At 34.7% G+C, this 20,475-nt stretch overlaps 1 protein-coding gene across 4 annotated transcripts in view; it reads left to right on the forward strand.

The window, feature by feature from the left end:
• DGKB (diacylglycerol kinase beta) overlaps window positions 1-20,475 on the forward strand; it is a 533,513-nt gene that overhangs the window by 268,705 nt on the left and 244,333 nt on the right. For all 4 annotated transcript variants that reach the window (XM_015558205.1, XM_015558206.1, XM_006779053.2 and 1 more), the window contains one exon: window positions 12,424-12,488. In XM_015558205.1, coding sequence (XP_015413691.1) covers window positions 12,424-12,488 — 65 coding nt within the window. The remainder of the gene's footprint in view (window positions 1-12,423; window positions 12,489-20,475) is intronic.

Consider the following 20,475-nt stretch of genomic DNA (forward strand, 5'->3'; position numbering starts at 1 on the left):
GCATTTCTTCTCATGTTGGTGATACTGCATATATAAGATATAAGATACCCAGCCATCTCCTGGAGCAGAGACAGGCAATTGAACTGGATTTGAATATAAGTTGAAACCATACCTTGGTTTTGCAGTATTGTACAAGCTACTTAACATTGTTGCACCTCAGTTTGCTCAATTATATGTAGAGTAATATCCAGTCTTTCAGTAACTTCAGTAAGTTTCTGTTCTTCCAGGTGATCCAGCCAAGTTTCAATTCTTTACTGCTAGCACTGGGTCATTTGACCGGATGAGTACTGAGCACTGTGACACATTCCGTTCCATGCCCTGTTGAAGAACAAGGAGCATAGATTTGACCATGGAAGATATTCACTGTGATATGGAGAATGGAGTGCAGAATTTGGTGTAGTTTTCCCACAAGTATAGTGCAGTGTCAGTTTGGAGGGTTTGTGTTGAAAACTAAACATGCTCACCCTTCTTACCACTCTCCCACCTTATACAATCTACACTTTGAAGTACCCTCACATATTTTTAGAGATATATTCCTATTAGGTATATTGATTTTTTGATATGTTGCCAAAAATGGGACCGCATAATTACTGACATAATTTTAGTAGTAATTAAGTTACTATAATAGCTGAAGGATAATCTCTTTTCTGTTTTCTGCAAAGATATTGTTTCTGCTGTTTTCAAGAACTTCAGCGTATGGTTCCTGCTTTTCACCACTGATACATCCCCATTAAGCTTTAAAGAAAATAAGATAGGGCAGAAGAGATTTATAAATATTTGATTTTCCTAAGCACAGAACTAAGGTTTAATTTTGTCAACTTGGAATCTAGCACAATGTTTGACACATAGTAGGTGCTCAATAAATATATATATTCAAGAAATGACTGAAGCCTGGCCGGCGTGGCTCAGTGGTTAAGTGACAACCTATGAACCAGGAGGTCACAGTTCAATTCCTGGTCAGGGCACATACCCAGGTTGTGGACTCGATCTCCAGTGTAGGGCATGCAGGAGGCAGCCGATCAATTATTCTTTCTCATCATTGATGTTTCTATCTCTCTCTCTCCTTCTCCCTTTTTGAAATATATTTTAAAAATATTTAAAAAATGACTTTGAAAGCTACTTTGATAAAAATGTTCATTTTGAACAAAGCATTGTAATACATACCACAGCACTTTTTTTTTTTACTCAAATTGCTCTGATCAGAGTAAAAGAATCTGAAAAGTCGCTGTTTGCAAAGAAATAGCCACTTGTAATTAAGAAGCCAATTCCCATCCATCTTACTGTCTTATCACCTTTTATATTTTTAATATGTCACTGAGGTTTATCTTTAAAAGTCCAAGAGCAAATTGCTTCAGGCAGTGACTATAAGTTTGACCATATGGGCATTATTTTGCAATCTACATTTGAAATTGAAAACCAAATCCCATGCTCATGTTTGATAAAACATGGACTATTTTTTTTTTCCTTAAGGTAAGGGGGAAAATCCTGCTTCCATAAATTTTTAAAGTGCAAGTCAGTAGGTTAAATATTAATTTGAATGTCTACAATAATGGGGACCTCTGCTATTTAAGGAAGTCATTATTCCAATGTGTAGTCAACAAGCATATTGATTAGCATTAATTCCCTCCGAAAAGTCTCCAGTCATTTTTAACATAAGTTTTTCCTCTTTAACAGTAGCCTGAAGCTTGCTTTTTTTTTCTTTTTGTCAACTTAGCAACAAATTTGCAATTAATCATTTGCTGATTGCAATGAATGGTCTGTCAATAATATGCAACTTACATTGCTAAAAGGGTTACACTGAGTTTTATTGTTTTCCTTTTGTCTTGGGGATGCTTTATTTAGCTATATTTCCTAGAACAGATTTCGAATAGTTGTTTTAAGGTACTGTATGCCAGTTTTAAAGAGACACTACACGCTGCTCCTAGGGTATTAATCAAGATATGTCCTAACTTTCTTTTGGCATTATAATATTTGGACATCTGTTCTGACTCCTTATATGTGAAATAAAACTCATACCAGATAGTAGAATAAATGAAGGGTTTCATTATCTTAAATGTCATAACATTTGTTTGAATTATCATGTGTAGGTTTTAAATGCTGAAATTGTCATCTTGGTTTTGTTTCATCTATTTTGCTGTCCTTTCAAAAGTCTTTAGCCTGAAAAAAATTCTTTCTTTTCTGTTGCATTAATAATTTAAAAGAAATAATTTACAATTTTATGCAATAACAGTGAAATTGTTGTGCATGAGCTATATAGTCTGGTAATTGCTAGAAGCATAAATATTTTACTGAGAGAAACATACCCTTTTAAAGCACAAAAGGTTTCTTATTGCAATGGCAGTGTATTTAGTGACAAATGGTGCCGTTTTAAAAAGCCATTTGTTGACCATTATTATAGTTCTCTTTGTGTAAAGGTATTACAGATTCTTAGGTATTCTCTTATTAAATTCTTTTCCATTGTGTGTGTCAGAAAGGATTTGTCTCTGATTGTATGGTGTCACTAATTAGTGACAACTACTTTTAAAGACTCTTGCATCAACCTGAAATATAAAAAAATAAATATCTGGTCTTTTAATTATAAGACAAAAATAAATAATTTGATTGTGAAAAAAATCAATAATACTATCAAATCTGAATTAAAGGACCCCTTAATACCTTTTCCTTTCTCAAGAGCTTTTTTTTTAACCAGTAGGATAGCTTTATCATGAAGCCCTATCACCCACACCCACTAGGCTTGCAAACACTGGTAGCACTACATAGTGATTTAGTGTCTGTATTTTCATTTCACATGAGAGCAGAAGAGTGGCATATAATTGACATACATAAAATGATTTAACTAAACCATGGAGGCAAAGTAGTACTTTACAAATGTATAATTTTGAATATCATGGGCGCTTTCATCCTTTTATTCACTTTGCATATTTGATGTCAGACAGTCAGTGATGTTTTGCCTAGCAAAACGTGTCTCTCCAAGGTGGCACATAATATTTTGTTTGTGAGAATAATCTATGTGCTTGCAATTCGTAAGTGAAAACCATTTTTATAAATGTCACTTATTTGAAAAGAGACATGAACTAAAGTTTAGATTAAATTTATACTTTTAGATTTGCAAAACTGAGTACTTTCTAAAAAAATCTTTTGTGGGTAGTAGGCTCCTCAATTAAAACCAAAAAAATCCATTAAAAGTATTAAATAGAGATCATCTCAAGCTGTGGACACACTGGAGTTAGGGATATAAAATTTGCTCATTTTAGCCCAGCCAGCAAAACTCAGTGGTTGAGCACTGACTTTTGAACCTGGAGGTCATGGTTCAGTTCCAAGTCAGGGCATACGTCTCTGTTGTGGGCATGCAGGAGGCAGCTGATCAGTGATTCTCTATCATCAATCATGTTTCTATCTCTTTCTCCTTCTCCTTTCCTTTCTGAAATCAGTAAAAATATATTTATAAAATAAAATTTGGTCATTTTATAAAACACTAAATAAATGAAAATATTATATCAGTATATATAAAAGCCTAATATGTGAAGTGTCTGATTGATCTCTCGACTTTTGGTTGACGGCTCGACCAGTCACTGTGACGCGCACTGACCACCAGGGGGCAGACACTCTGACTGGTAGGTTAGCTTGCTGCTGGGGTCTGGCTGATTGGGACTGGATGAGATGGGCCGGACACACTCTGGAGCCCTCCCACAGTCCCTCCCCAGCTGGCCGGCCCCCATCAGCCCCGATTGGGACTGGGTGAGACAGCTCCAATTGGCCCCGATTTCGGCCCAAAGCCAAGGGACCCCACCTGTGCACAAATTCATGCACTGGGCCTCTAGTTAATATATAAAGTGGTAAATGGGCTAAAACTCTGAGTTAATGTAATATAAAAATACACTCTTTTAAGGAAAACTTCCATAAGACAACACACCTTAGTTATACAGCTGCTCTAAGCAAAGGGACCTTATAATTTTACATTATAAAGTAACATTTTCCTACATTTTAAATCTTCACAGCCCTTAAAAGCTTGAAACCAATATGGTGGTGCCATAATAATATAGAATTTTTGAGCAGCTACGTACCTATATTAGGTCTTATGTTGGATTTGACATTTGATTAAGATCACAGTACTCTTTAATTGCTCTGATGTGTACATAGCCGTAACATGTATTTATGTGATGATTATTTTTTCTCTTCTTAGAACGAATAGTAATATTTTTAAAGGGGAGAATTTTTTATGGTAAGTACTAAATCCTAGAAGACATTATATTATTCATGCCCATGGATTAGCAAGAGTTACTGTCTCTTCTTTTAAGGTTTCAAATAGCAATGGGAACATGAAACTCCATTTTTTACCCATAATTTATTTAAATAAACATAATTGAAAATTTATATTTTCCTAATCATAGAACCAGTTTGCTAAAAACATTTATATAAAACTATTTTATCAGAAATAGCAACATAGGCAATTATGTCTCTATCAGAGTGTGCGTTGATTAACATTCAAAATAGATGTATTGGCAATGGTTAAGTCTATATAACATTGAATAGTTTTACCTTTTGCAGAATTTGACTGTTGCAATATACAAATAGTATAATTAAAATATTTTTATTACTTTAACTCTTCAAGTTTAGCTACCTTATTTCCAGGTATCATAAATATGTAATATTATTGTGATTTTTCTTACTATTGAATGTGAAATACCAAAATGACTTAAATTTCTTGAAGTGTTACTTTTTGAGGTGACACATGTCTTAAGTGTACAGAATCAATAACCTGAGGTATTCATAACAGTTTTGTGTTTGTGAAATTACTTTATAATGGCATAGGGGATTAAAATATTTGTTAATTACAAACAGATGAATTGTGGGAATAGATATATATCAAGTAAATCGAAATATTTTCAAATATCTGAATAGAGTCCTATAGATAAATAGGTTTTGAATGGTAGAGTGGTCAGAGATGGAAGGGCTTAATAGCTAAGCTCAAATTTGGAACTTCGATGGCACCAGTAATTATTACATTTAAATAAGTAATAGTACTTAGGATGGATTTTATTATTGTGTTGTATTATTCTAAGGAAAAACCAATTGGTGCATCCCTGTAGTAGTTTAGGTGAGATGTGATCAATTCTGGACTAAGACAAGGACAATAGAAATGGATAAAAAGTAGAGTGACAGGGTGGTTATTGATTAAGTGTAGGAAAAAAGGGAAAAATCCTAAATAACCTGAATTGTGAGGAGCTTGGAGTTGGACGATGGCATCACTGATGCAAATAACGGTTTTGAGAAAAGGATCCCCTTTGGGGGAAAAGATAATGTGGAATTTGAATTTTCATCATATTGCGTTCATGGCAATATGAAACATGGGTTTGGACACATCAAACTGAATGGCTGCAGATATTGAATTAGATTTTATCAGAATAGTTGAAAACTTTAAAGAGAATGTAATCAGCCCTGGCCTGTGTGGCTCAGTTGGTTGAGCATCATCCTGGGTACCTAAGGGTCAAAGGATCCATTCCTGATCAGGGCACATGGCAAGGTTTTGGGCTGGATCCCCAGTAGGGGATGTGTGGGAGGCGGCTGGTCAATGTCTCCCTACCATCTGTCTCTCTCAAATCACTTTTCTTTTAAAGGGAGAGTGTAAGCAAAAACAGGGCAAATTTAAGACTGAGTTTGGAGAAAATGGTGGGCAGTGCTGAATGGTCCAGGGATCAAGAGAACAGTCCTGTGAAAGGCTTTGGTGTTTAGTGATTTGAGATCATTTTCTCATGCTGTAAAAATTTTTATGTATTTTTTAAATATGTTTTTATTGACTTTTTAGAGAGAGAGGAAGGGAGAGATAGATAGAAACATCCATGAGAGAGAAGTGTCAACATCTATGGCTGCTTCCTGCATGTCCCCTATTGGGAATTGAGCCTATAACCCAGGCATGTGCCCTGACTAGGAATTGAACCAGTGACCTCTTGGTTCCTACGTCAATGTTCAAGTGCTTGAGCCACACCAGCTGGGCTCATGCTGTGAAATTTTTAATAACTTTGGTTTCTCGTCAAAACTGTCAATGAAGTAGGCCCCAAAATCACTCAACAAAGGTCTTCAAATAAATATATAGCATATTTTTAAATACTTATTTTAAAAATTGCTGGAAAGATAAGGAAAGTCCAGGGATTTTGGATTTTTTGTTTTTACAATTGTATCAAATTTTCATGAATGAAATTACTGAAGAAAAACTAGAAAGTGTTTTTTTTTAAGCTTATATGCAACTTGCTAGTGAAGACTGTTTCTCACTGTTATGTTTAAAAAATAATACATGTATTTTAAAAATCTCATAACTTATGAAATCAGAAATCTGACACTTATAATAAATTTCCAGAGACAAGTTTTACGTTAGCATATCCAAATATAATAAAAAGGAAATAATCATCACTGATGTTGAATATCCTCTATATTGTAGGTATTAGTTTGACTTATTTATGAAACTATTTCCTTCCTTATTTCTTACCATAACCTCAGACAGGGGAAACAGTTTTCATAGACTCCTACTGCTAGCAAGTGACAAAGAAAGGATTCTAATAAGGACTTTTTTTATTCCATATTGCTAGTTTCTTTGATATTTTTCCCTATGAAAATTTAACTGGTTGTTTATTTAACCTATAGCAAATCAAATAAAAACTAACATTGGACTATTGAAGCACCGAAATGAAAATTACTCATCATCATAAATAAACACTGCATAAATGTGTTCATATATTTAATTTAAAATTTGTATCTAAGTATTGATCATTGTTGGCTATTTTGAAAGGGAAGGTAAGTTCTGGAGAGAAATTACTTTGTGCATATAGTAACATATCATATAAGTTTTATTTGAGATTCTAATATTCTTCTTAATATTTTCTGGTTAACACAGTGTTCCCTAATATTTTCTTTAACTATCAATCTATTCAACTACTGGCTTACTTATTTGAAAGCTATTGACACACAACATCACATAATTATAATCACGTAAGTTCATGGATTCCATAAATAATTTTAAGCAGGCTTTTAGCCATTCAGCCTTTCAAAGACATAGGCAATAACTGTAGTCAACAGACATATTTTACCATATTATTTGAGAGCAGCTATTATTCTTTGTGTATGTGTCTTTCTACTTTTTAAAAAATATATGTTTTATTGATTTCAGAGAGGAAAGGAGAGGGAGAGAGAGACAGAAATGCCCGTGATGAGAACAAATCATTGATTGGCTCCCTCCCGCACGCCCCACACTGGAGATAGAGCCCGAAACCTTAGCATGTGCCATGATCTCCTTGTTCATAGGTCGACGCTAAACCATTGAGCCATGCCAACCAGGATGTGTATACTTTTCATAGTGATCTTTGAGTCAAAGTCAAGGCTCCATAGGAAATGTTAAAGGACTAAAACTCATCTTCTCATTATAGAGGCTGTATTTAACAGACCATCAAATGTGCTGATTTTTAAATCTGAATGTGGGTAACACAGTTGTATCCATTTATTCTTTGTGTGCACTTTTTAAAACTAGATTTTAAATTTCAGCAAAAAGTTAGGCAAAAAGCTTCAGTGTGACCAAGGAAGACCTTGTCATCTCTGCTGAACTTCCTATTCATTTTTCTATCACAGCAGGAGGCACAGTATCAATCCATTTACCCAAACCAAACACACCAGCAAGTCATTTCTGATCCATTCCTTCCCTCTTAGCACTCAATCAATGCTCAACCAATCATTAAGGCCAGTACTTATCTAATACCTACTTCATGAATAAGTACCTTCTTCTCTATAAATACATACTACTACTGGTCTAATTTATCTATTAACTACTTCATGAATAAGTATCTTCTCTATAAATACATACTACTACTGGTCTAATTCAGCAGTTATTTTATGTTTTCTCAATATTGAGCCCACCAAATAAATCATCTATACAGTATCCAAGTGACTGCTCCAAAATGTGAATATGATGCCCTGTTTAAACCATTTCCGTGATTTCTTATTTTTAGAATCTAGTATCAACTCCCTAACATGATTGCAGGCCTTTTCTCTCCGTTGTGTAGAGTTAGAAGAAAAAAAAAAGTATGTGAGAGCAGAATCGCAAGGAAGACCGTTACTGAAGAGACAGGTAGAGGAGGAGTAGCTGGCCAAGTGAAGTGAGATAGACTGAACTGGAAAGTAGGTGGAAAACCAGGTATTGTTCTGATTCGAGTCAAGGTAAGAGAACATTGAGAAAGAGGGAGGAAGGAGAAAAGGAAGGAAGGAAAGAAGGAAGAAATGAAAAGAAATTGGGTAAAAATTGCCAAGAGGTCCAGGATATAATTTATAATACAGTGATGAGTTACACTACACACAGCATTACGATAGTAGTGGAGGCAAAGTTAGAAGTCACAGTCAGTAATTTTAAGTAGTGAAGTAGAAAGGCCCACTGCAGTGTGTTAGGAAGACAAAGGAAGTGAAATCAGACATTCTAGTCAGGATCTTTAAGAAGGCTGGGTGAAAGGTAGGAAGTGCCAGAATTTGCAGGCACAGGAGGTTAAGGGATTTTTGTTTACATTATTAATACCTAAGCAATTTGAATGTTAAGGGAAAAGAACCCATAGAGAGGGAGAGGATGAAGTACAGAAGACGAAGGATATAAATTCTTGATGAATTGTGGTTTCTAAGAGATTGAGAAGGGATAGGATCCCAGCACAAGCCCAGGGATTTGGGTTATGATGGAGGAAGGAGACTTCTATTATAACAGAAGAGATGGTGTGTTTGGAAACAGTAACATGTTAGGTTTGATGACAGCAGGATGCTGGGAAGTTCCTTTGGTTAGCTTCATGTGTGTGTCTGGCATATGAGTCCACCTACATATGTGTGAAAGAATGAAAATGTCTAATATGCCCCACTATTGGCCAACTAAAATAGAGGGCTTGAGCCCACTACAGATTAATAAATGAAAATTACTATCTTAATTTATGTACAGACAGAAAACCTAAATAGATCACAGAAAATACTGTTGGCATATGTCATTTACATTCCCTCTTTGATGAAAGACATAAAGACAAACTATTTTAATTATTCTAGTTTTATAACACATTTTCATATCTCATTGAACTGGAGACACCTTCCTTAATTATTTTACTCTTTTTTAAAAAAATTGATGGTTATTTAGAAGTTTAATAGTTTTAGATAAAATCAATATCATTTTTGTTTTTTGTATATTTTTTCAATATCATTTTTATTCAAGTTGCTTTAGGTACCTGGCTAAATCTTTTGGTATTTGGATTACATATGACTTGATACATAAATTTTGGAAGTGTTGGAATATTTTTAATAGCATGTCCTATCTTTTAAAAAGATGTATTTTCCTACTTAATTATGTTTTCTCATATGGTTCTTAGTAGGATCTAAAGTTTTCATCACATTTGGAAAACTATTCTATTTGCTATATAGAATAACATCCAAATATCTTCACAACAATACTATAAAGTGGTACCAGTATTCCCTTGTAAAGATAAAGCTGTGACTCACTATTTGCTCAAAGTCACCAGTCTGGAAAGTGAACTCTGTCTGAATTCATAGTTTGTCCATTTTAGGGTGTGTAAAAGATGCTAATTAATTTGTTTCCTAAGAATTGCTGTACATGGAGACAGAATGAGCAAACTTTATATGAAAGAAAGCAACAGCACTATTTTAGCTTTTTCTTATTTGTTCTCTTTTTGGAGAATCCAAAATATGGCTGGTGGATAAGTTTATAGCGTTTGGCAGTTCTCTTTCAAGCCTCTTGGGATTGTGCCAAAGGGACAGGCCCCCATGAGAATTTGGTCTGAATTCTTATCCAAATGAACACCTGCTGTCATTGTTCATTATCAATTCTGGAGCCAGCCATGCCAGCTCTCTTTTTGTGGTGGAACCCATTCAATGAAAGGAAAAGGCATGCCAGTGTTCCTCAGTTGTCTTTCATTTTCCCTCTATTCACTGCCTGATCCATTGCCTACGTATGTTGGAGGTAGAGCTGACATTAAGTTTATCTTGGCTATTTAATAGTTGGTTTTTAGGAGTTTGCTCAGTTATAGTCCAGTCTACTTAAATGGTCTTCTTTTGGTACTCTTCTCTCCCCCAACCCCCACCCTCCATCCCTGTTTATCTTCCTTTGCAAAGGAAGAGCTTTGTTATTGAAAAAAATATATGCTTATAAAGCAAATTACACTATACAATCTATTTTTAAAAGTCTGAGTTCTCTAAATTTGCAGAAACAAATAATTCAAACAGAAGTAAATTCAATGATAGTCTCCCTATGGATAACCAATATTGATCATTCATTCTTGGTACTTGATTCATATTCCTTTGCTTTTATTTTATTGTTCTGCTGGATGTATCCTTTTAATTATGAAGTATTCTAAATTGATTTTGGACCAGATTAGTGTTAAAGTCAAAATAAATTATTTTTTTAAATCAATGAATGATAATGCTGCATAATATATCATAAATAGCCAAGCCAAGATTTTTTTCTATAAGTTCATACTATTGGACCAATAAAAGTGAACCATCTTGATTTTCCTGCTTCATAGCAAACCAGGAAGTTGACTATGTGTACATAACAAAGTTATACCTTAGAACATCAAAAAATAGAGAGTTATTTTGGTAACTTTCATTTGTACTCATCCATACCTTTGTATTCTTTTCACCTGTGGATTAATTCAATTACTCAACAACTTTTAGAGGCCAAAGTGTCCATAAAAGATTGCATTTCTGTCATGGCTCTATCTGGTAGGGAAAAGCAATGCTCTGCCATCTGCAGTGGGCATTGGTCCCTCTCTTGTTGTGCCTCATGCTTTGTTATGCATGAATAAGCACATTAGCCTTTTCATTTCATTCATTAGACTTTTAGTCCTTGATTAGTGTTTTCAAAATTCTCTCAAATACATAACTTCTTTACTGCCTTTGTGTTTGGTTTTTCTTTTTTATCTCCACTATGAAACAGAATTAACAATTAATCACCACAATAGCCCCGTTTCTATTGAGATGGCTGCTAAATATATTAGTCCTCATGGAAGTGATTAATCATGTGTAGATGAAGAATGGGAAAATATCTCCTTTGGAATAAGAGGGACTACTGTTAAAAGTCAGCAAGAATGGTTTGTACTTGAAAAGCTTGAATCACAGTAATCCACCAATCTCTCACACTCAGTGCAATTCTGTCTCATAGAAACTCTGATTTTTCAAAATTAAAAAAAAAAATAAAGAAACTCTGAATGGATTTCCTAAAAGGAAGAAACATCTATTAGAATTCAGAACTCATGAATTTGGGGTCTTAGAGCCTAGTTAGACTTGTCACCAATTCTCCAAAAAGAAATTTTTCTATTTGTTGATTTTTCTTGAGCAAGGTAAGATATATATGTCAGAAAGTTGCTTGTGGAACAAAAAACTAATAATGACACATCCAAAATACTCTTAGCAAACTTTGAACTCATGTAGTATATTTGCCTTGACTAGATAGCATCCTCATACTATCTCTTTATCATAATTACTTTCAAAGGACTAAGAGCTTTTCTACCTCATCATTTCTTCACTTAGGCCATCCTTCTGGCTCTGGAATAACAATATTTTCAACTAATTTTTAACATGTATGTTCATATGCTCTATCTTAAACATATTTGGAGCATGAGGCCAGAGCCAGTTGTTAAAGGGGATATATAAGTGAAGTAGAAATCAATTCCTAGAAGTAAATATGACAAGTGACCAATGGTGAAATGGTGACATAAATCAGTCTTGCACAAAAATGTAAATTACATATTTTTGCCGAATTTCACAACATCTTCTTGGCAATGCTAGTGTTAAGAAGCAGTTAACTTAAAAATGTTATTCATCCCCTAGTCCAGTGATGATGAACCTATGACACTCGTGTCAGAGGTGACACACGAACTCATTTTCTTGGTTGATTTTTCTTTGTTAAATGGCATTTAAATATATAAAATAAATATCAAAAATATAAGTCTTTGTTTTACTATGGTTGCAAATATCAAAAAATTTCTATATGTGACACGGCACCAGAGTTAAGTTAGGGTTTTTCAAAATGCTGACATGCCGAGCTCAAAAGGTTCCCCATCACTGCAGATTGACTCCATGGATAGAGCATTGGCCCATGGACTGAAGAGTCCTAGGTTTGATTCCAGTCAAGGGCATGCACCTTGGTTGCAGGCTCCAGGGCCAGGTGCACACGGGAGGCAACCAAACCATGTGTCTCTGTCACATCGATGTTTCTCTCTCTGTGTCTCTCCCCCTCCCTTCCACTCTCTCTAAAAATCAATGGGAAAATATCTTCCAGTGAGGCTTAAAAAACAAAAAAAATCCAAAACAAAATATTATTCATGAACGTTTTTATCTTTATTTCCATAAGACAATAGGATCCTAAAATGTCCTGCTCTTCTTTTCTGTTTCTTTCCTTAGGATGCCTCCATTGCACACAGATTCCACATCATGAGAGAAAAACACCCGGAGAAATTCAACAGTAGGTAAGATACAAATGATAAAATTTATAGTTATGATTGCTGTTAATAAATTATGTCATAAAATGGATCACCATATGGCGTAAAATATTTCACATATGATAACTGAATAAGGCTTGGTGTGTAAGCATAAAGACAAATGTGTAAATGAGTTCAAACTTTCTCCTTAGGTTTTAATGTGGTCATAATGGGAAATGCATCGTGTTCATCTATAGTCCATTGTCATGAGCTGACAAGAAAGATTCTGAGTATAAGGTGAAGATAATATTTTATTAAGATGTACTGAAGTCTTTACATCGCTAATAGGAAGGTTTGATCCTCCCAAATCCCAAAGGAAAAACATGGGCCTCTGATTTGATGATGCTGAATAACTGTATGTTACATAAATATCATGGTGGGACTCTAATCCTTATATTGTGTGTCCAATATTGGCTTCAACTAAGTGGCAAGTGAACCAGAGAAATAGCAACGCTAATGAAGTACCTTATTCTTTTTTAAATCTTTTTGTTGAAACCATGTCCCCCTTTTTCCCCCATTGACCCCTTCCAGTCCACGCCCCCCCTTCCCCCCGCTACCCCAGGCCTTTAAAAACTCTTCCTTTGATGACCAAAATTAGTCTAGCCACTATATGATATGTGAGATTTTCCTCTCTAACATGTAGACATCGACAATTTTTCTGATATTCAAGGAAATAGGAAAAACTTTGGCTTCACATCCTCCCATTTCTAGAAGGAAATATGGCCACCGCCACTCTCCCGGAAAAATGGGGCAGAGGAAGTGAATTATCTTTGGCTTCAGTTATACCCATTTATACTGTTCATTTCATGAAGTTACAAATTCGTAATCAGAATCACATATATTAATGTTCAGAGCCAAGGACTCTATGGTCTCTGTATTTGGTTTGGTTGATATTGTGTCATGAATTTTATTTTTTATTTGTTTTTATAAAAAGCTTTTTATTTCATGAGGCAACGAATTAAAATTTTAAACTGCTATAATATTTTTTTGTTTTATTAAGTCCAAAGAAACTTTTTTCTAAAATTTCTACTCATTATTCCTAGCTTTGGTCCCTGGAAGAGTTCAGGATAAGTTTGTTCTTTCTTTCATATAGTAGCCCTTCAGATATTTTTCCCCTTTATTGATTAAGATATTACAAATGTGTCCTTATGTCCCCAATGTCCCCTCATCCCCCCAATCCTGCCCTCACCCTCACCACCTGTTGTCCGCATCCATCACTTATGCTTATATGCATGCATACAAGACCACTTATTAGACAACTGCCTCTGAAAATCCTTATATTTATTTTAATAATGTCACCAGTATATTGACATAATTTTCTTACATGTAGGTTCATAAAAATATTGTTAAAATGTTAAAATTAGTTTAGATTTTTTTAACTCTAGACTTTAGTGTACTACTGTATATGAGAACCATCATAGTAATTAGTTTCATGATTAGTGAGATCCTTTCTGATTTTTTATTAAATTTATCTATTTACATGTTTTAGCAAAACATATAGAAACTTATTTCTGCCCTGGCTGCTGGAGCTCAGTTGGTTAGAGCATTGTGCTGTATACCAAAGTTTGTGGGTACTATTCATGGTCAGGGCACATGCGTAGGTTTCGGCTTCTGTTCATGGTTAGGGTGTGTGGGGAAGGCAACCAATTGATGTTTCACTTTCATCTCTCTCTCTCTCTCATCAATAAAAGCATGTCCTCAGGTGAGGATTTAAAAAAAAGCAACAACTTATTTCTACTAGTTATTTTATGTTTTGCCTTGAGTTCTTTCTTACACTACAGATCATAAATCATGGAGTTAGGGTTTGCTTTTTCTCCCCTAGCTCAGATAGCTATAAGTTTTGTTTCTAAGAAAATGTAAAAAGTGTATATGTGTTCATGTTTACATAATATCTTTAGAGGAATTAAGAGAAAACTAACACCAGTTACTTCTGGAAAAGGGAACCAAGTCGTTAGGTGGAGATTGAGATTTTATTCTCTGTCTTTGTGTACTGTTTGAATTTGTGCCATGCATGTTATAAGTTTAAGTAGAAAATAATCTAATTGCACATTTGTACCTATAAGATTCATTTCTAGAACATTTTTATTTTATAAGATTTAATTTTATTTCATAAAAGAGATGAAAATATAGTAGATGTTAGCATTTAGTAATAAACCTTGGATGTCCTCAAAATGAACGTATTTATTAATGTACATAAAACCAAATGATCAAATCGACTTGCCTATACTTATCCAATGCCATCCTATAAAGTGTTCATGTGTCAATATACATACATTAAAATAGGTTTCAAGCAAAATAAATGCTGTTTGGAAAATGCAGCATGCAGTGTACATCTTCGGGATTTTCACAATTTAATAGCCCATTAACAGCTTTAAGGAATTCACATGGGAATAAAAGTTTAATGATGTTTAAGGCAATTTTGCATAAAAGTTATTCAGCAGAGATAGAGACAAAAACAGAGAGAGATGGGGTAGGGAGGAGGGAGAAAGAATTAGAAGTATAGAGAGGTGTATCAATATGTTTATGTGATACCTAAAATTTTGACAGCACATATATAAGAATGCCAATATTTATGATCTTCCCTCATGTCAGAGGCTAATGAATTTTGTTCCCTATAATAATTTTCATTCTTCTAATGATAAAACATATTATTCACCCACACTTTTGTAAGTTGTCTTCATTTAGAATTAGAAGCATTAGATAATTCCTAAACTGTAATGCAGCATATTTTGGATATGAAAATTTTCTACATTTCTATGGTGAAGGCATGCCAGTTATAGTACAGAGCAGTTTCTTTCTTACAAGGACAGATTTTCAGATTTCAACATTGAGACAGGTTCAGCTAAGGCACTCTTTCATATTTTCAGGAATTTGCAAATGGACTCTTTTAAGTACTCCTAATAATGGTGTTTCAGATCAGATCTCTTGTTACAATAAATCATATGCCATTAATATTATCCTCTAGCATGCTCACCTTGAAATTCATTTATATTTCAAAGAACATGATGTTTCTAACATTATCTTAAGGAAATTAATTACCAAAATATATAGTTCTGCTCTCTATGCTTCTTATGACAGAAATGGAAAGAACTGGGAAAGATAATGATTTTTCCGGTGCTTAAGAGAGAGTTCTGGTCAAGAGCTTTATCTCGTATTCTTTTAAAAATTTCTGTGTAAATCTAAGGTATTGTTAAAAGGAAGTATGCTGTGTAACTTTCTAAACTTTAAGATATTCTTCAATCAAACTAAATTTAAATAAATGTTTACATTCTCTTAGACTCAAAACAAAACAATCATTAAGGAATTTATGCATTTATTTAAAACCATTTAATACATAATATTGATATAATTTGACTATTACTATGTACCATTATACTTACATTCTTATAATTCACATACATTACATCTCTCCTGGTTCTATTTAGGTAGAGCAATTTAATTCCTGCTTGTGATAAATATTGATATTAACAATTCTGTACCCATTAAAATATGTATCCATTAAAATTATAAGTATAAAGGCTTATAATATTTTTTGGGATATTTCATAAGTAAAACATGCCACCTTGACAAAGATTTACAAGTAAGACACACAATGGAACTAGCTATAGAAAAAGTATTGGTGGTCTAACAAAAAAGTTTTAATATTGTGGTCATAGCTTGTTGTCAAGGAACCAGTTCAAGTTCTTTTTTAATTAAATTTATTGGGGTGACATTGGTTAATAGGATCATAGAGGTTTCAGGTGTGGACTTCTGTGTCACAAGATCTGTATATCGCACTGGGTGCCAACCACCCAAAGTCAAATTATCTCTGTCACAATATATTAGGCCCCCTTCACCCGCCCTCCCACCCCCTTCCATCTGGCAGCCACCACACTGCTGCTTGTGTTCACGAGTTCCAATTTTATAGCCCACATATGAGTGAAATCATATGGTTCTTAGCTTTGTCTGCCTGATTTATTTCACTTAGCGTAATATTCTCAAGGTTCATCCATGTTGTCGCAAGTGGTAGCATTTCATCTTTTCATATGGCTGAGTGGTATTCCATTGTGTGTATGTACCACTTCTTTATTAAGTCCTCTACCAAATTCTTAACAACATTTGCTAGTAAAAACTAATGGCCTGCAATACTCCACAAAGACACTATTTCATTAATTCCACAGTTTATTTTAAAATATATAGTCTCTAACTACCTGAATGAGACAAGATTCATTTTCTTAGCCCCACTGCCACCCACCCTCACCATGGTTCAGAGTTATGTACTTCCCTTCTGTACTAATTGCTGCTTTTTATTAAGAAGTACACAACTGAAACGCTGAAATATGTGTGTAAATTTAAGTAAGGCAATGCAACTCAATCAACATAGTGGTTTGGTATCAGATATGTCAGAGGGTATTGCCTCCCAAATGTGTGAAGAGAAGAAATATAACTGACTAATATAGTAGACTGATCATTTGGTACTATTATATTAATAAACTTTAATTTTTAAAAGAACCAGTGCTTTCCAAATTACCCAAGGAATAAGTAACATACATGAATTCAGAAAGTGTGATATGCTTTAAAATTGTACTGATTCTGTGAAATGATTCTTGATTTTCTGACAGTAGGCCTTATGAGATCATAGAATGGGGCTCTTTCTGGGATTTTAGTATCTACATAGCACATGGAACATATTTAACACTCAATATATATTTTCTAAGTTTATCTCCTGATTTATTTATTATTGAGTGATTTCTTTGTCTTCTAATCAAGGTCCTAAAGTTTGGGTAAAATATTGATTATCTGCTATTCATTTGGTTGACTATTTATTCTATAGACATTTAATAAGAGCCCCTTTTATATAATGGGCATCTAGCTAGAATAGAATCTTTTTAAACATAAGGTATAGGAATAAAATTAATTTAAGCTTAGATAGTAATAGGTTCTGTAGAAAAATATAAACTAGAAGAAAAGGGTATGTTGCAGCAGTACATAGTGAAGGACATTTCCTGGTCTCCCAAGTTAAAGTGACCATTGAGCTCTTAAAGATGTATGTCGAAGGAAGGGTTGCTTATATATTCTCTGAGGTAGCTGAAGATGAAACTTTTATTTCTAGTTTCTGTTTGCAAGCTACTTATATTTTATTAGGATCACTCTATGCAAATCTTCTCAATACTATTTTCCTCCTTGCTTTTGCCTTTCTATTCCTAGGATTTGTGTTTTGGCTTTACATGAATTTGCCTGTGTTTTATGCAAAGACTTTATACACATAGAAACACATACACACACATGCACACACTCACTTCCTAGGATAGAAGATTAAGAAGCAAGATTTATGAGGTAACATTAGTTAATCAAAGATTTCCAACCGAAATCACAACTGAAGAATCCAAGATAGAATATTTTACCATGGGGAAGAGTAATAAACTGACAAAACATCTTAAGAAAAAAAAATGCTATTCTTTTACTACAGATTCTATACCTACATGAAGACATTCAGGAAATATTTGAGAGCAAATACATATGTATAATATATATTATGTTACATATAAATTCATGTAATTTTGACTGATTCATATAAAGAGTCCATTTTAAAGGAAAAACCAGAGATGAACTTAGCCAGCAGTAAAAACTACCGTTTCTAAAAGCCCTCCCCCTAATTTGCCAAGCATTTTCTGTGAAAAACATTGAAGCTCTTGTTTCCTTTGTGTTCAGGCCTCTCCCTTGAGCAGCATTAGCCTCTCTCACTATAACAAGAACCAGTTGTGTTCTGGGGACTGAAGGGATCCACTAAACTAATTAGACAATGGACAGCTGACTTTGGGGAATGAGTCTGTGACATTGATCAATGTCAATGACAAACATTTTTTTCCCCTTTGATGTTCTGAGATAATCTATAGGCTAGAATTTGGAATTGATTAGCTTTTGGTTGCTATATTTTTTTTCGGATAAAGTTAGTGCCATATAAGTTAGTTAATTTCATATGAAGTTTAAATACCTAATGTATAATAGCCAGATGCTTTAAGACTTCACACTGTCAGTAATATAATAAAAAGTGTTTTTTGTTCTTCTCTAGAATAAAATCAATTGATTCTTGGCAGAAATTATCCCTGGGAATAATTTTGAGGACCCTGTTAATACCTTTTCTTTATAGGACATATCAAGTACCAATTTACTCTATCTTGAATTTTTTCCAAAGGGGTAATCACATCATTATAAGGTAATTTTACCTAGAAGGTAATCCCCTGGCATGGCTAATTGGAACTAATTAGATGCTCTCCATTGTTTCTTGCTCCACCCAAGCATTAGTAGCTAATGCCTTTCCTTTTGGAATACATGTTCACATAAGGCTCTGTTGAGCATTCTTTTCTTACTAAATATAAGTAATTCTAAAATATTAACCTTGAATGGCTGATTGGTATTTTTTTTTTTTTAAGAATGGGCTTCCTCACAAATATTTTTTTCAGAGGAAAAAATGGTATTCTCTCATAGGTAACATTTTTAAGATTGTATTTTATGTTTTATGTTTCTCCATGTGCAGTGTTTTCACAACATAGAAAATTTGACTTAAGCAACCCTCATCCTCTCTATATATGTGCTAATATGAACCAGCTCTAAAATATGAAGGAAACATTTCCTTATTAGGTAAAGATTCTCAGGAGAGTTCGAAATTACAAAAATCTTGATTTATGTGAAATTTTTATTCTAATTTCTCAGAAATCTTCCCTTGCGACTTAAGGTTTAGCTAACTAACTAACTAACTAACTAACTAAATAAATAAATAAATGCCAGAAATGCCATAACTTTGTGGCTTTTTAAAAAATATATTGTATTGATTTTTTTTTTTTTTTACAGAGAGGAAGGGAGAGGGATAGAGAGTTAGAAACATCGATGAGAGAGAAACATCAATCAACTGCCTCCTGCACACCCCCTACTGGGGATGTGCCCACTACTGAGGTACATGCCCTTGACCAGATCGAACCTGGGACTCTTCAGTCCACAGGCCAATGCTCTATCAGCTGAGCCAAACCAGCCAGGGTACTTTATGGCTTTTTTAAAACATCACAATTTGCTAAGATTTGCCAAGGTATCCCAGTTATAAACTGTTAGCCATCAAGAGGATAAGGGTTCAATTTCCTCCCCTTTCCAGTAACATTGTCCCCATATTGTCTAAGACCCCACTAACAGTTTCCATAGGTTTGCCAGCGCCTTTCTGTCCCTTCAGTGCCAAAGCAAATGTCATATATTTTCTAGTTTTCGGTATCACAGCACTCCATTCCACATATCAAAACCTCTTCTGTATGCTATTACTACACGGCAAACTACTCGAAAGTGTTGCGGTATAAAACAGCCATTTTATCATGTGCAAGCTTCTGTGGGCCAGTGACTCCAATAGGGCAGAGCAGGACGGCTAGTCACTGCTTTCTCATGTCTGGGCCTTCACCTGGGAAGACTCGGTGGTCGGGAGAGATTTGACAGCTAGGGGATGGAACCAGCTGGGGGCATGGTGACTCTCACGCCCGCTGTCTGGTGCTGGTTGTTGGTTGAGACCTTCCTTGGAGCTCTGTATTGGTCAAGACTCATTAGAGGAACTGAAGCAGTTGGGTTCACATTGGAAGGGGTAATCTGCTTTACTGAGCCCATCAAGTCAAGTGCTGATATCATCCCAAAACACGCTCAGAGACAAACCCAGAAATAATGTTCATCTGGGCACCCCGTAGCTACCCTAGTTGACACATAAAACGAACCATCGCAAGCACGTGCACGCGATTTCTCCAGGTGGCCTGGGCTTGATCACTGTCGTGGCCCAGGATTACCAGACTTCTGAAATGGTAGCTGAGTCCTCCAAACAAGAGCACCCCAAGGAAACAGGAACTGTTTGGCCTTTACCTGACTTAGTTTTGGCAGTGCATGGTTTCACGTTCACTGTGTCTTTGTGATTGAAGCTCCCTCAGATTCAGATGCAGAGGCCATAGACACCACTTTTCAAAGGGAGGAT

Source organism: Myotis davidii, unplaced genomic scaffold, assembly GCF_000327345.1.
Source record: "Myotis davidii unplaced genomic scaffold, ASM32734v1 scaffold168, whole genome shotgun sequence".
NCBI lineage: Eukaryota > Metazoa > Chordata > Mammalia > Chiroptera > Vespertilionidae > Myotis > Myotis davidii.